Source organism: Eucyclogobius newberryi, unplaced genomic scaffold (genome assembly GCF_026437365.1).
Source record: "Eucyclogobius newberryi isolate DKJ021-1_F unplaced genomic scaffold, fEucNew1.0.hap1 SCAF_15, whole genome shotgun sequence".
Classification (NCBI taxonomy): domain Eukaryota; kingdom Metazoa; phylum Chordata; class Actinopteri; order Gobiiformes; family Gobiidae; genus Eucyclogobius; species Eucyclogobius newberryi.
This window is the reverse complement of record NW_027315779.1, coordinates 14,342,337-14,356,707: the sequence shown is the minus strand read 5'-3', so window position 1 is coordinate 14,356,707 and position 14,371 is coordinate 14,342,337. Positions and strand designations below refer to the sequence as shown.

The 14,371-nt window shown below is 44.8% G+C and overlaps 1 protein-coding gene across 1 annotated transcript; it reads left to right on the top strand.

Annotated features, from left to right (window-relative positions):
* The first annotated feature begins 359 nt into the window (after positions 1 to 359).
* ltn1 (listerin E3 ubiquitin protein ligase 1) lies at positions 360 to 14,160 on the top strand. The gene is made up of 32 exons (XM_072446098.1): positions 360 to 461; positions 623 to 829; positions 898 to 996; positions 1,077 to 1,307; positions 1,381 to 1,433; positions 1,505 to 1,685; positions 1,776 to 1,949; positions 2,038 to 2,228; positions 2,302 to 2,449; positions 2,578 to 2,835; positions 2,924 to 3,232; positions 3,349 to 3,567; positions 3,653 to 3,694; positions 3,762 to 3,945; positions 4,026 to 4,265; positions 4,337 to 4,490; positions 4,593 to 4,743; positions 5,131 to 5,323; positions 5,402 to 5,558; positions 5,633 to 5,743; positions 5,830 to 5,957; positions 6,026 to 6,167; positions 6,258 to 6,402; positions 6,474 to 6,687; positions 10,378 to 10,615; positions 10,702 to 10,779; positions 10,860 to 11,046; positions 11,131 to 11,299; positions 11,380 to 11,600; positions 11,776 to 11,970; positions 12,183 to 12,350; positions 12,439 to 14,160. The coding sequence occupies exons 1-32, from the start codon at positions 420 to 422 to the stop codon at positions 12,499 to 12,501; spliced, it is 5,292 nt and encodes a 1,763-aa protein (XP_072302199.1). The 5' UTR covers positions 360 to 419; the 3' UTR covers positions 12,502 to 14,160.
* The last annotated feature ends 211 nt before the right edge of the window (positions 14,161 to 14,371 follow it).

Sequence of the window (14,371 nt, the reverse complement as noted above, 5' to 3'; positions counted from 1 at the left end):
TTAAAGTGTTTATATTAATAGTTGTATTAAAACTTATTTGATTATTACTTGACATTTGCATGTGTATTATTGTTAATCATTCAGTGTGAATCTCACAGCCAGTTTGACTGAGGTGTGGCTGTATTTCAAAGTTAAATCAATTTCTATCCTCCACTGAGCTACATACATACATACGTACGTAGTGTCGATGTTATCAATAAACAAGTAGTGTAAATTTGATCATTAACAGCGTATTGTTCAATAACGGTTGATACAAATCGCCAAATGTCAATTAATTTATATTATTTTGAAAGACCATTACAGGAACACGGAAGTAATTTTGTCCCGTTTGCTGACTGTTGCATGCTGACCACAAACACAGCTTGTGACCCCCGTTTTATTTACATTAAAGTAAAGCATACTTTTGTAAAGTCTTTGGAATGGGAGGTAAAAATAAACAGCGAACAAAAGGAAATGTTCGGGTAAGTATTTAATATACTGTAGGAAAGTTAATGTAATGTAGGAAAGGGTAATTGTTTTGATGCTAACATGCTCTTCTGCTAAAGGCGTGCGTACACTTACGCTATATGTTCAATACGTGTAAAAATGCAATTGTGTATAGCACGTGTTCATCCTGTTTCAGCCGTCCAGCAGCGGGCGTGCAGCCGAAGTGCTTGCCCGTGAAGGTGGCGTCATTCCCGGGTTTGTGGGCTTTGACACCACGGTCACATCTGAGCTCAGTTATGTCCCAGCTGTTCACGGAGCAGAGGAGATCGACAACCTTGTGGATGCTGATTTTCGTCTAGTGCTTCGAAAACTCTCCAAAAGAGATAATGTTACAAGATTAAAGGTTGAATGTTCTTCACTGTGCACATCCTTGTTTGGATCTTGTATGTAACGAGATGTATTTTGCTTAAGGCGGTACAAGACTTCGGGGCCATGTGTCAGGAACGCGATGCTGAAGATGTTAAAGGGGTTTTGCCATATTGGCCAAGAATATACTGCAAAATATCAGTGGTAAGCTGCACAACATCTAATTTGCCCTATTTATCCATTATCTCAGTGTAAAAATAAAGATGCTTTTACTTTTCTTTCAGGATTATGATCGGCGAATTAGAGAAGCAACTCAAATTGCCTTTGAGCAGCTGGTATTGAAAGTAAGACGTAATTTGGCGCCTTTTTTGAAAAGTTTGATGGGGCACTGGATTCTGTCACAGTGTGACACATACACACCTGCAGCATCAGCAGCTTGGCGGGCTTTCCAGGCTGCTTTCTCACCTACTAAACAACCTGAGGCCCTAAGCTTTTGCAAGGATGAGATTCTCAACGTAAGGACATATAATGATAATGTTCCTGAAGTGAAGTTAAATCCCTAAACTCTTTCCTCCTTGACTATTTCAGGTACTTCAAGACATTCTGTTAAAGGAGACTGCAAACACTTTAAGTGATCCACAGTAAGAAATCCCTCGAATCTATTTTGGACTAGCTTTTAAGTTGAGAATAATGAATTACATTTTCTTTACAGAAATGTGACAGAGGAAGAAAGGGAAGCTAAATATTTGCGTATGCTGACCAGCTCTCTTCTTGGCGTGAAGAGACTTCTGTCTCTATTACCTCAAGCGGACAGGGCAGCTCTAGAAACTAAACTTGGAGATTTGCTTAGTTCTGGAAAATTCTGGAAATACAGCAAATACAAAACGCCTCAGGTAATTGCATGAGAAGTAAAGCAAAATTAAACAAAAAAGTGTATATGAACCTGTTTATTAGATTGAAAACATATTGTTTATCACCTATAGGTGCGAGGAGCATTTTTTGAGTTGGTTTGTGCCCTTTGTGAGTTAACCCCAGCCCTGGCCCAAGCTGAAGCTGAACGGCTTTGTCCTGCTGTTCTCTTGAACATCGATGATGCTGAACCTTTAGTACTAGCTCCTGTGTGGGAGGCTGTTCTGCATGTGCTCTCTACCATTCCTGTAAGAGTCATATGTATGTAATAGTGCTGTATATAGGAACATTTACACGTTAACGTTTACATTTGTTGTGTTCTCTATTCGATGCCAGGACTGCTGGACACATGTCAATGCAAAGAAGGGCTTCTTACCTAAATTGTGGGCTCTGTTAAAAGATGGTGGCAAAGGCATGGCTAAAGCTCTTCATCCCAATCTGATGCCACTTCTTAGTAAACTCCCTGAACACATTACTGACCCACAAATCGACTTTTTAACCACATTTTTCATATCGCTCATTAATGGGTATATTTCTTTGAATATGTATTTTTCACAAATCTTATAGAACTGTTAAATCATTCCAATAATTTGCTTTTAGTCTAACCAGTGAGCGTGCAGCAGTGAGTCCCTCGGAAAGTTCCATAATAGTTTCCTCTGTTGTGGAATGTTTGAGATACTGCATTGTACAAAATGCACAAGAAGATGAGGACCAGAAAAAACTTGTGAACATGCTTCTATCACAACAGGTAAGAGTGGATCCAGAAAACTGTGCTTTTTCACAATTAAATAAACTGCTAACAACATCTATGGTTTCTCAAATCGTTTGTAAGAAGACAAGATGAACATTCTTTATATCTGTTTCTCATTTTTGCAGCTTCTGCCATTGTTGGAGACTGCTCTTGCAAGTCCACCCCTTCAAAATGGCCCTCTTTTCCTTTTAGTCACTGAAATGCTTGTCTCCTGGGAAAAGCGAGCTGGCCTACATGGCATCATTGAACAATATGACAACAGTGGTGTCTTTAAAGAACTTGTGGCTGACTTCTGGGAGGGACTTGCCTTGTTATTTGTGCGCAATGTTGACTGTGAGGAAACGGACTCAGGGGCCTTTGAAGGAATGGCTACTTTGTTGCAGGTAATTACAGCTAACTGCTCTTGACAATTGAGCTGATGATGTAACTCCAACAAAACTGAAGATAAATGTTTTACTCTCACCTCAAAAGGTGATGCGGTACCCTGAAAAAGTGAGCAAAAGGCAGGCACCGAAGAAGAAATCTGTCAAGATTTGTTTCTCCAGTTCGGAAGAAGATGATAAAACTGTTGAGGGAGATGGTTCTGAGGGATGTGTGAAGACGGGGCCACCACACTGCAGCGACAAGTTGTGTGAACCCCTGCAGACACAGTATTTTGAGGATGTGGTGTGCCAGCTGGCTCAACTGTGCCTGGTACATGTGAATGAGAAACACTCTGAGAGACATCTTGTTTTTCTGTCGCGCCTCCTGCGGTCTTTCCACACACCCAGAGTTTTTACTGTGAGTTATCACGTTTTTTCACTTTGTTTATATGGTGTTGTTCATTTTTGTCTGTCTTTCCAAATGAAATTAAAATAGTTACTTTAGACTCTATTTTAATACATTTATATTTCCAGACATTGATTGAATTAGACCAGCAAGAAGTACAAGATAGTGAGGCTAAGCATTCTATGAACATGAAGAACCCAGCCATGCATTTCCTATTGGAGCGGGTGGTGGTGTGGCTGTCAGAGGAGGGCCGGGCAGACACTGAACACCTTGTGGAGATGGTTTTCAGTTCACTTCAGTGCTGCAGTCAGCAAGAGACCACCCGCATCCTCAACCACATTACTCTGGTAATGATCCGTCTTCCTCTGCTTCATAGTTGTGCTTGTACGGTCATTTAATATAACGCAAGTTTTTGTTTTAATGCGTTCTTAGATGAATTTACCGTGGGGTATTACGCTTCAGTTTATCCAGAGGGTAAGTTCCACTGTGGATAATTTAATATATTAAATTCTTCATTTAAAAGTCCTTCTGTTCTTTTCAGGCTTGTGCAGATTCAGATACTCTTAAAAACTGTACTGAATGGCTGAAAGGCTCAGTGCTAGGTGAGACTGTTTTAGGGTTGACTGAGGAACTCTGCAAAGTCCAACCCGCACCATCAAACTCTTCACCCAGCAGCCACAGTTGGACGCTCATCAGCCTGGTCCTATCACAGCACCACAACAATGGTAAATTGAAACACATTTTCCTCAGTCATTATATTTTTTTTCCCTTGATATGAATAACACATTTGTCTTTCCATCCCCAGTCCCCTTGATTGGAGAGGTGTACATAGAGAAGATTCTTGAGAGGCTGCACAGCACTCTGTCTGAAACCAAGGGTCTTTCCGATGCCGGCAACATGGAGCCCCTTATTTCATTTGTTTGTGACGTGGCCTTGACATTCTTCTCCTCCGTGAAAGATTGTCTCCTGCTTGAATCAGCGGAAGAACTACTTTTCACAGTCTTCAAGCTCACTGCCCAAGATCAATCTCGTACTCATCTTCCTGGTGAGTGCACTTACAAAATTCACATTATACAGCAATTCTAATGACTAATTGTGCGTGTTTTGCTTTGAAAGACTCTCTTGTGGCCAAACTCAAAAAAGTGTGCGTCACTGGTGTTCAGTCATTGGTCCAGTTCTCTAAACATGAGATCAGGGAAAAGGGCTTCTTGCAGAGTGCTGTACTTTGGACGCAGAACCAATTACTCACTGTCAACATGGACAATAAAAGGTTCACAAAAACACTATAAAAATAAATCACAACCATCATAAGTAGTTTGTCAATTTGTTGTTTTTTTTTGTAACTATTGTATTTCCTTTTTCCTCTCTTCAGTTTGCAGGTTCTTATTGTGGCTATGCAAAGCCTGGTGGAGTCAATGACGGCAGACTCTAATCAAGACAACGCTCTCCTTATCCAGATCTTCAGTCTACTGTCTCCCAGTGTGAATGAATGGACAATAATACGCCATGCCCTGCCTCCCCAGGTATCCCAGGATATACAGTGTAAAATGTGTACATGTAATATCTGCTTGTCGTCCCAGTCGAAACCCAGGTAGCTTTCATAGCAAAAGAAAGTGTAATTCTGTCAACTGGTCAAAAGTTTGACTACCTCCTACGAACTAGCAACCTTGTGTCATTCAGCCAAACAATAAAAACAAGGATTAGGGAAATAAATTGTACTTGTAATAAAGAAACTTGGGTGAAACCAGGACTAGACAATAGTCCAAATTAGACATTTGAACCAAACTAAAGCTTAACAACTAAAGCAAAATATATAAGGGCGAGTTTCAGAAGAAGACACTGGCACTCATGTGATGCATGAACAGCAGCATTAATCCTGCATGATATGAATTATTTTCTGTCCATTACAGTGGGTCAAGGTGCCTTTACTGTCCGGTCACCTCCGAGCTGTTTGTGAGAAGCCCTCAGAGGACATGTGGAAGTCCAGAGCATTGACCAGACTGCCAGCACACCTCTGTGTATGTGCCTTGTTAGGGAAAGTAGCAAAACATTTAAACCAAAGTGGAAAAGAAAACATTTCATTTCCAGATTTGAAGCATGCAGGTAATAACGGATTTAGGTTAAAAAAAAATCTGAAAAAACAAATATATTCGCTAATATGGATGTATGTTTCTTTTATAGCTGCAGAATTGCTGTACGCCCTTCAGTGGTGTAAAGAGGTGGAGTACAGTCCCACTATGGTGACTGCTTATCACAGTTTACTGATGGATTATGAATTATTAGAAGGACTTAATAGTATGATCCCTGTGAAAGATATGCTTCAAACGCTGTACTCCAGGTGACTTTTTCACCCATTTGGATTAAAGAGGCTAATTTTAAATGTTTAATTCTGAGTTTGCCATATTTGATTAGGTCAATAGAAGAAGGAAGTCTGTGGTCTTTGGCTTTAGAAAATTACATCCAAAACAACAATATCGTAACAAATCAATGTGCAATCCTGAAGCTTTACAACACTGCAGAATGGTAAGTTGTTAATTGTAGCAAATGTAGTAATTTGTTATAATATTTAATGTCTCATCTTTCTTTAACACTTTGTATATTTTCAATAGTTTATTCCCCATTTCTGACGCTAAACTATGCACTCTACAAGTTATGTGCAAATATATGACCATAGAAGACAGAGATGCTCTTGTAGCTCTTGCCACTGCTGGAATCCTCAGCTGGCAGGAAAACAGGAGTAAGTACAAAGCCAGTAAACACAAATATAAAGCTTTAAAAACAAACTATAATTGATGAATGGAACAGTTGCAGATGTGTCTGGCTGTATGGCAGTGCTGCTGTTTTGTCTTGAAGCCCAGACTCCAGTAGACGATGAGATTGTGCCACAAATCTTGGATATTTTAATGCAGTGGAGAAACTGTAAGGAGGATTGGTTCCTCTTTCACAGGTGAAATGTTGAAATTGTATAATTTTACGGTCTATCCAAGTGGAGTCAAACTTAAAAGTAAACCTAACTTACAAATGAATATCTCCCTAGTGAATTCTCAAAAGTTTCTTCAGAGGAATTGAGCTTGGCAGTAGAGATGATGCGTTTCCTTTCGTGGGTAGTTGCACACTCTCCATCTCTTCTTAAAGACAACCAGTGGGACTTTATACTCTGCTCGATGCTAGCATGGTTAAAGGTCAGATTATTCATGATGCACTGTCTACAAAACAAAACTATGGACGAGTCTAACAATGTTTTTGCTCTCAGACGGCCAGTGAAAACGTGGCTCACCTGTGGAACCCCTGGGTGCAGCAATTTGTGTGCGAAAATGCGGCACTCATTGTTACATTGAACCAGTTCTTCATCTCTCCTGCACCGGATGTCGAGAAGGAACTGCCAAAAGAGCTTAGAAATGAATGGACAGACTTCTTTGTAGATGGAGTATACAATCTACTGTTGCCTCTGCCCACCAAAATCACAGGTGTGTGAGTGTTTCTCTTTAGAGTCAAGCACAGTCTTGTTGGCATCGGATCCATCCATCCATCCATCCATCCATCTTCTGCCGCTTTATCCGGGGCCGGGTCGCGGGGGCAGCAGTCTGAGCAGGGACTCCCAGACTTCCTTCTCCCCAGACACTTCCTCTAACTCCTCCGGGGGGATCCCGAGGCGTTCCCAGGCCAGCCGAGAGACATAGTCTCTCCAGCGTGTCCTGGGTCTTCCCCGGGGCCTCTTCCCGGTGGGACATGCCTGAAACACCTCCCGAGGGAGGCGCCCAGGAGGCATCCGGAACAGATGCCCGAGCCACCTCAGCTGGCTCCTCTCAACGTGGAGGAGCAGCGGCTCTACTCCGAGCTCCCCCCGTGTGGCCGAGCTCCTCACCTTATCTCTAAGGGAGCGCCCAGCCACACGGCGGAGGAAACTCATTTCGACCGCTTGTATCCGCGATCTTGTTCTTTCGGTCACTACCCAAAGCTCATGACCATAGGTGAGGGTAGGAACGTAGACCGACCGGTAAATAGAGAGCTTTGCCTTTCGGCTCAGCTCCCTCTTTACCACAACGGTCCGATGCAGCGACTGCATCACTGCAGCCGCTGCACCGATCCGCCTGTCGATCTCACGCTCCATCCTTCCCTCACTCGTGAACAAGACCCCGAGATACTTGAACTCCTCCACTTGGGGCAAGGACACCCCACCCACCTGGAGAGGGCAAGCCACCTTTTTCCGGTCGAGAACCATGGCCTCGGATTTGGAGGTGCTGATTCTCATCCCAGCCGCTTCACACTCGGCTGCAAACCGTCCCAGTGCATGTTGCAGGTCCGGGTTTGATGGAGCCATCAGGACAACATCGTCTGCAAACAGCAGAGATGAGATCCTGTGGTCCCCAAACCGGACCCCCTCCAACCCCTGACTGCGCCTAGAAATTCTGTCCATAAAAATTATGAACAGAACCGGTGACAAAGGGCAGCCCTGGCGGAGTCCAACATGCACTGGGAACAGGTCTGACTTACTGCCGGCAATGCGAACACAGCTCCTGCTCCGGTCATACAGGGACCGGACAGCCCTGAGCAAAGGGCCCCGGACCCCGTACTCCCGGAGCACCCCCCAAAGGACACCCCGAGGGACACGGTCGAAAGCCTTCTCCAGATCCACAAAGCACATGTGGACTGGTTGGGCAAACTCCCATGAACCCTCGAGCACCCGATGGAGGGTATAGAGCTGGTCCAGTGTTCCACGACCGGGACGAAAACCACTCTGCTCCTCCTGAATCCGAGGTTCGACTATCGGTCGGATTCTCCTCTCCAGTACCTTGGAATAGACCTTACCCGGGAGGCTGAGGAGTGTGATCCCTCTGTAGTTGGAACACACCCTCCGGTCCCCCTTCTTAAATAGAGGGACCACCACCCCGGTCTGCCAGTCCAGAGGCACGGTCCCCGAACGCCACGCGATGTTGCAGAGACGTGTCAACCAAGACAGTCCTACAACATCCAGATACTTTAGGTACTCAGGGCGGATCTCATCCACCCCCGGAGCCCTGCCACCGAGGAGTTTGCGAACAACCTCAGTGACTTCAGCTTGGGTGATGGATGAGCCAGCCTCCGAGTCCCCGGTCTCTACTTCCTCTTCGGAAGACGTGACTGAGGGATTAAGGAGATCCTCAAAGTATTCCTTCCACCGTCCGACGACATCCCCAGTCGAGGTCAGCAGGCCTCCACCCGCACCGTAAACGGTGTTTGTGAGACACTGCTTCCCCTTCCTGAGGCGCCGGACGGTTTGCCAGAATTTCTTTGGTGCCGACCGATAGTCCTCCTCCATGGCCTCCCCGAACTCCTCCCAGGCCCGGGTTTTTGCCTCTGCGACAGCACGAGCCGCGGCTCGCTTGGCCTGCCGATACCCGTCGATGACCTCCGGAGACCTACAAGCCAGAGTGGCCTGATAGGCCTCCTTCTTCAGTCTGACGGCATCCCTTACTTCCGGTGTCCACCACCGGGTTCGGGGGTTGCCGCCACGACAGGCACCGGAGACCTTGCGACCACAGCTCCGAGCAGCCGCATCAACAATGGAGGCGGAGAACATGGTCCACTCGGACTCAATGTCCCCAGCCTCCCCCGGGACATGGGAGAAGCTCTCCCGGAGGTGCGAGTTGAATACCCTACTGACAGAGGGCTCCACTAGACGTTCCCAACAGACCCTCACAATGCGCTTGGGTCTGCCAAGTCTGTCCGGCTTCCTCCTCCGCCAGCGGATCCAACTCACCACCAGGTGGTGATCGGTTGACAACTCTGCCCCTCTCTTCACCCGAGTGTCCAAGACACGCGGCCGGAGGTCTGATGACACGACAACAAAGTCGATCATTGACCTCCGGCCTAGGGTGTCCTGGTGCCACGTGCACTGATGGACACCCTTGTGCTTGAACATGGTGTTCGTTATGGACAATCCGTGGCTAGCACAGAAGTCCAATAACTGAACACCGCTCGGGTTCAGATCGGGGAAGCCGTTCTTCCCGATCACCCCTCTCCAGGTGTCACTGTCATTGCCCACGTGGGCGTTGAAGTCCCCCAGTAGAACAACGGAGTCCCCGGTCGGTGCACTGTCCAGTACCCCTCCCAAGGACTCCAAGAAGGCCGGGTACTCTGCACTGCTGTTCGGCCCGTAGGCCGCCACAACAGTGAGAGACCTGTCCCCCACCCGAAGGCGGAGGGACGCGACCCTCTCGTTCACCGGGGTAAACTCCAACACGTGGCGGCTGAGCTGAGGGGCTATCAGCAAGCCCACACCAGCCCGCCGCCTCTCCCCGCGGGCAACACCAGAGAAGTGGAGCGTCCAGCCCCTCTCGAGGAGATGGGTTCCAGAGCCCAAACTGTGCGTGGAGGTGAGGCCGACTATATCTAGTCGGTATCGCTCAACCTCCCGCACAAGCTCAGGCTCTTTCCCCCCCAGCGAGGTGACATTCCATGTCCCCAGAGTTAGTCTCTGTGTCTGGAGATCTGGTCGCCGAGGCCCCTGCCATCGACTGCCGCCCAGATCTCTCTGCACCGGCCCCTTATGGATCCTCCTGCGGGTGGTGGGCCCACGGGAGGGCGGCCCCACGTCGCTCTTTCGGGCTGTGCCCGGCCGGGCCCCGTGGGGTAAGACCCGGCCACCAGGCGCTCGCCATGGAGCACCCATCCCAGGCCTGGCTCCAGGATGGGGCCCCGGTGACGCCGATCCGGGCGACGTGAACTGCCTTGATTGTGTCGTCGTCATAAGAGGCTTCTGAACCGATCTTTGTCTGACCCGTCACCTAGGACCTGTTTGCCTTGGGAGACCCTACCAGGGGCATGAAGCCCCCGACAACATAGCTCCCGGGATCATTCGGGCACTCAAACCCCTCCACCACGTTAAGGTGTCGGTTCAAGGAGGAGGGCATCGGATCCAGTTTTGATTAAATACTGACAATGGCAGCCTCCCAGATAAAAGCGTGATAGTCAGACTGCTATATCAAGATGTGTATCGATGTGTGTAATGACAAGAGCCTGGTAAAAGTAGAAGTAGAGTCGGCAAATAAATACATCATTAGCCATCGCTTACGCATTTAATGGGTTTGCTAAGGTTAACAGTAATAAATGGGTGTAATCTTTTGTTTTTAATGTGTATCTTAATGTATATCTTTCCAATTGCCTTCTTACTACAGATGCTTTCCCAGAGCCAGAGGAGCCCCTTTTTCCACTACAGGTTTTTCAGTCCATAGGCGTGGCTCTGACATTTGTGCCCCTAAAACAACTGATTGATAATTCTCTTCCGCCTCGATTCATTGCTGACCAAAAGACAAACCTGCCTGAAAACCTCCAGACGCTTCTCAACACACTCTGTCCTCTGCTGCTGTTCAAAGCGAGACCCTTGCAGATCACAGCCTACTACTTATTGGATAAGTAAGTTTGTGTTTATGCAAAAACGCTACAATATTTATATATGTTTTAAATTTAAAATTAGAGGTTTAAATGTGCTGTCACTGCAGGATCATGCCAAAGCTACCTGACTATGATGGAGAAGGAGACAACAGCAAAGCTGATGATTGCAAAGATGAGCCCTCTCTGTAAGTACATTAAAAACGGGCACGTTTCTCCAAACAGGTTCAGATGGGTCATTCTTTTTTATGTTCTTTTTTACATTTAGGTCTCCTCCAGCATCGCTGATGATCATCCTTTCGGCCTGTGAGGACCTGTGTGAAAACATCCTGACAGGAGTTCAAGTGGGAGAGTTTGCCGTGGTTCAGCCTCTGAGTGTGGAGTACTCGTGTATTCTCGGATACCTGCTGGCCTGGAAGCTGCTTCTGACGTTCTTCAGATCTGCCCCTTCCCATGTAAATAAGAAACTGAAGTGCATTTCCAATATTTCATAATAAGTAATGCAGAAAACCAATCTCACTTGTGTAATATCTTCACAGTTGCGAGCACATTATGCCCAGTTTCTGAAACAAAGTTTCTCGTTGAGTAAGCTCCTGCGACACCTTTTTAAGCTGATGCCTGAGAGCCCCGTTTGCCCGGGGGCCTCAGGGGCTGAGACAAAAGAGGCAAAAACGTTCTTCTCAGAGAACCTCTCTCTGGCTGTGGACAGTGAGTACTGTGTGCACATACAGTTTGTGCCAGCTAATGAGAAGTGTAAATACATAACTGCTCTGGTATTTTATTGGCAGAAAGCCACAGTGCTGAGTGGGAGCTCCCTCATTTGGCCTGCAGTGTGTACTACAGTACATTACAGGACTTGCCCGCTATGGTGCGGCTGTGGTGGAACAGTCAGGAAAAGAGAGTGAGTGCAACAGTGGAAAAGTTCACCATTAAATATGTCAGTCCAGTTCTGTCGGCTGAAGAGATCTCCTCTGTGCACTCCAGCACCCAGATGTTTGACAACATGACCGTAAGTATCCTACGGAATATGTATTACCATAGATTCTGCACACAATGTGTGGCGCACCTTTTCCACCAGGTGTCACTACAAGACCATATCTTTGTGGGATTTCTTTGTAGTTTGTCAAAGTGTGTGGGTGAATGGTAACTTGGGCAGTTTTTTTCTAATTGTTTCATGCCTGCAGGTTAAAGCTCGCTCAGCTGCGCGGGAGGTGATTGCTACTTATTCAGTGGACGATATCTGCATTGAGCTGGTGATTCAGCTCCCACAGAACTACCCTTTGGGCTCCATCACTGTGGAGAGTGGGAAGCGCGTGGGTGTATCTGTGCAGCAGTGGAGGAATTGGATGCTGCAACTCAGCACTTACCTTACACACCAGGTAAACAGCAACACCACTGTTTATGTACAATCTTTAACTTGTAGGCTGATGTGCAATGGGAAGTCATCTATCTATGCTAATTCTCTATTCTCAAGCCTGCTCCATGGCTGCAGAACAAAGGGTTGAAACAACAGATTTGACGTTTTGAGAGGAGTACAAACTTTGCTTCAGGGATCAAAATATTTATTCAAGTGTAAATGTGTGTCTTTCAGAATGGCAGTATAATGGAGGGGCTGGCGCTGTGGAAGAATAATGTGGACAAACGCTTTGAAGGAATAGAAGACTGCATGATCTGCTTCTCTGTCATCCACGGCTCCAACTACTCTCTGCCCAAAAAGGCCTGTCGCACCTGCAAGAAAAAGTTCCACTCGGCCTGCCTGGTGAGAGGAATATTAATGCCCACAATGTGCCACACTCTTACTATAGCACCAAGAAGCTAATATTGAACTTCTTTTTCTCTGCCCACAGTACAAATGGTTCACATCAAGTAACAAGTCGACATGTCCACTGTGCAGAGAAACCTTCTTCTAAATCACTGCAGACAATCCAAATCCCCCACAACGAACCGAACAACCAATGACCTCAACTATTTTTTTACATTACTCCTCATAGTTTTATTATTTTTAAGTTTCCTTTTTGTTAATTCCCTAAATGAACGTTGCCATATCAAATGGTACAATGAGCAAATATATAAATTAATTTAATGCTCAAATGTAAAGATTTGTTCCTAATATTTAGGAGTGTAAAGTGCTTCTGTCTGATCCTTGACATGCCTTATACTACTGTACAATTATTTTTACATTTGTAAGACTTTTAATCCCAGTGCTCTTTTATCAAATTCAGAACAGAAGAAAACGGAGTAAAACTAAAGTAACTTCAAAACATTACTCAAGTAGTGGTCCAAGATTATTAAGTAAGAGAACAAATATATTTGGGGAATCTACGGGAATAACGTCTGATATTTAACTTGAAATCATGTAATTGGAATGACAAAACGATAATGTCCAAACTCTGTTCTTTTCAAAGGACGGACACAAAATGAAAAACCTAATCCTATATCCAGGATTGGTGCAAGAAACGCCAATGTTCAAATGATTTCCTTTTGTCAACATAAAACTTTTGTCGCTTCAATCAATAAAATAAACTTTATAAAGAACCTTTCATATATAAAATGTAACAATGCTTTTTACAGTGGATTAAAACGATAGAGTGTAACCAACAAGTTTGAATTAAGAGTACAGTTATTTCAATAAAAATATTTAAAGTGTCAGGAAGTTACTTCAAGAAGTAAAATTTCTTGAAAAACTAAATAACCGAGTACTACCCACCTCTGTGTATAAAATCTGTAAATGATATGCTGGGAAGAATAAAATACAGACAAGACTAAGACTTCTATGTTTCCATCGAGTGAATATTTCGCCTCATACAACTTTGTCAAATACCTGAAAAACGTAGTTGTGATTGTGCTTATTAGATGAGTGGCTTAGGTTCAGATTCTGTCGTGCTGTTGTTGAAATGGAAAGTCACGCACATTAAAATCCCTTGTGCTTGAAATATCTGTTGCAGTATGAGAGTTGCCATCAGCAGTATTCACACAAAACAGTTTGTGATCACTTAACCTTAAGTGTCTTTATTCCTGGTAGACTTTAATAACAGAATCCTTTATTAACTGTTAACCTCAACCCACAATTGCATTTCTGTAGCATATATCTATAGCACATTTTGTAAATTAACCTTTGGCAGTTTCCAAGAAAAGACTGTAATTAGCTGTGCAGACTGAAGTCTGCTGGTACCAGTCTCCAGTGTTCATTTATCTCAGGTCCACCTCTTCATCATGCTGAATAATTCATGTGTGTAACGGAGGCTTGCACTTCACATCTTGTTCCTATGGAATTAATTATGACAGATTAAGCATGATCAATAAATGAAACCTCATCATTAGCTGTCCGCTTGTGTGAGTGAGTGTGTGCATTTGTATTTCATTTCTGTAGTCTCATTTTATAGATACACAGCTACATCCATCATCATCTGCCCTTGACCTTTTTAATGGGCATTGATTGGTTTGTCAGGCATAAATATTTACTCAGAATTCCCTTTGCTTATGTGTTCACACGGCAATAATGGACTGCCCGAAATGTTATTGCTCATTATCTGCTTGATTAAACAGTAGTGCAAATGTTATGAACTAAATCTTTTGCAGTCCACCTTTTGTGTAATATGACAATCTTTACCAGTAGATGGCAGCATTGTTGAACCACAAAACCAGTCCACTTAATATAATGACATTGCGACTCTGTAAAGATGTTGCCTGTGTCCCGTTGTTACAAATCTATTGTCTTACTGCCTGGATTTTCTTACTTACTTTCTTATTACTTACTGTATGGATTATTTAGGTTGAGTT

What these genes read in the sequence shown, in the direction of transcription:
- ltn1 (XM_072446098.1), top strand. Translation starts at nt 420, where the DNA reads ATGGGAGGTAAAAATAAACAGCGAACAAAAGGAAATGTTCGG. An exon ending in TATACTGCAAAATATCAGTG is followed by an intron (nt 997 to 1,076) that starts GTAAGCTGCACA and finishes CTTTTCTTTCAG; the next exon opens with GATTATGATCGGCGAATTAG. An exon ending in CCTCTCTCTGGCTGTGGACA is followed by an intron (nt 11,300 to 11,379) that starts GTGAGTACTGTG and finishes TTTTATTGGCAG; the next exon opens with AAAGCCACAGTGCTGAGTGG.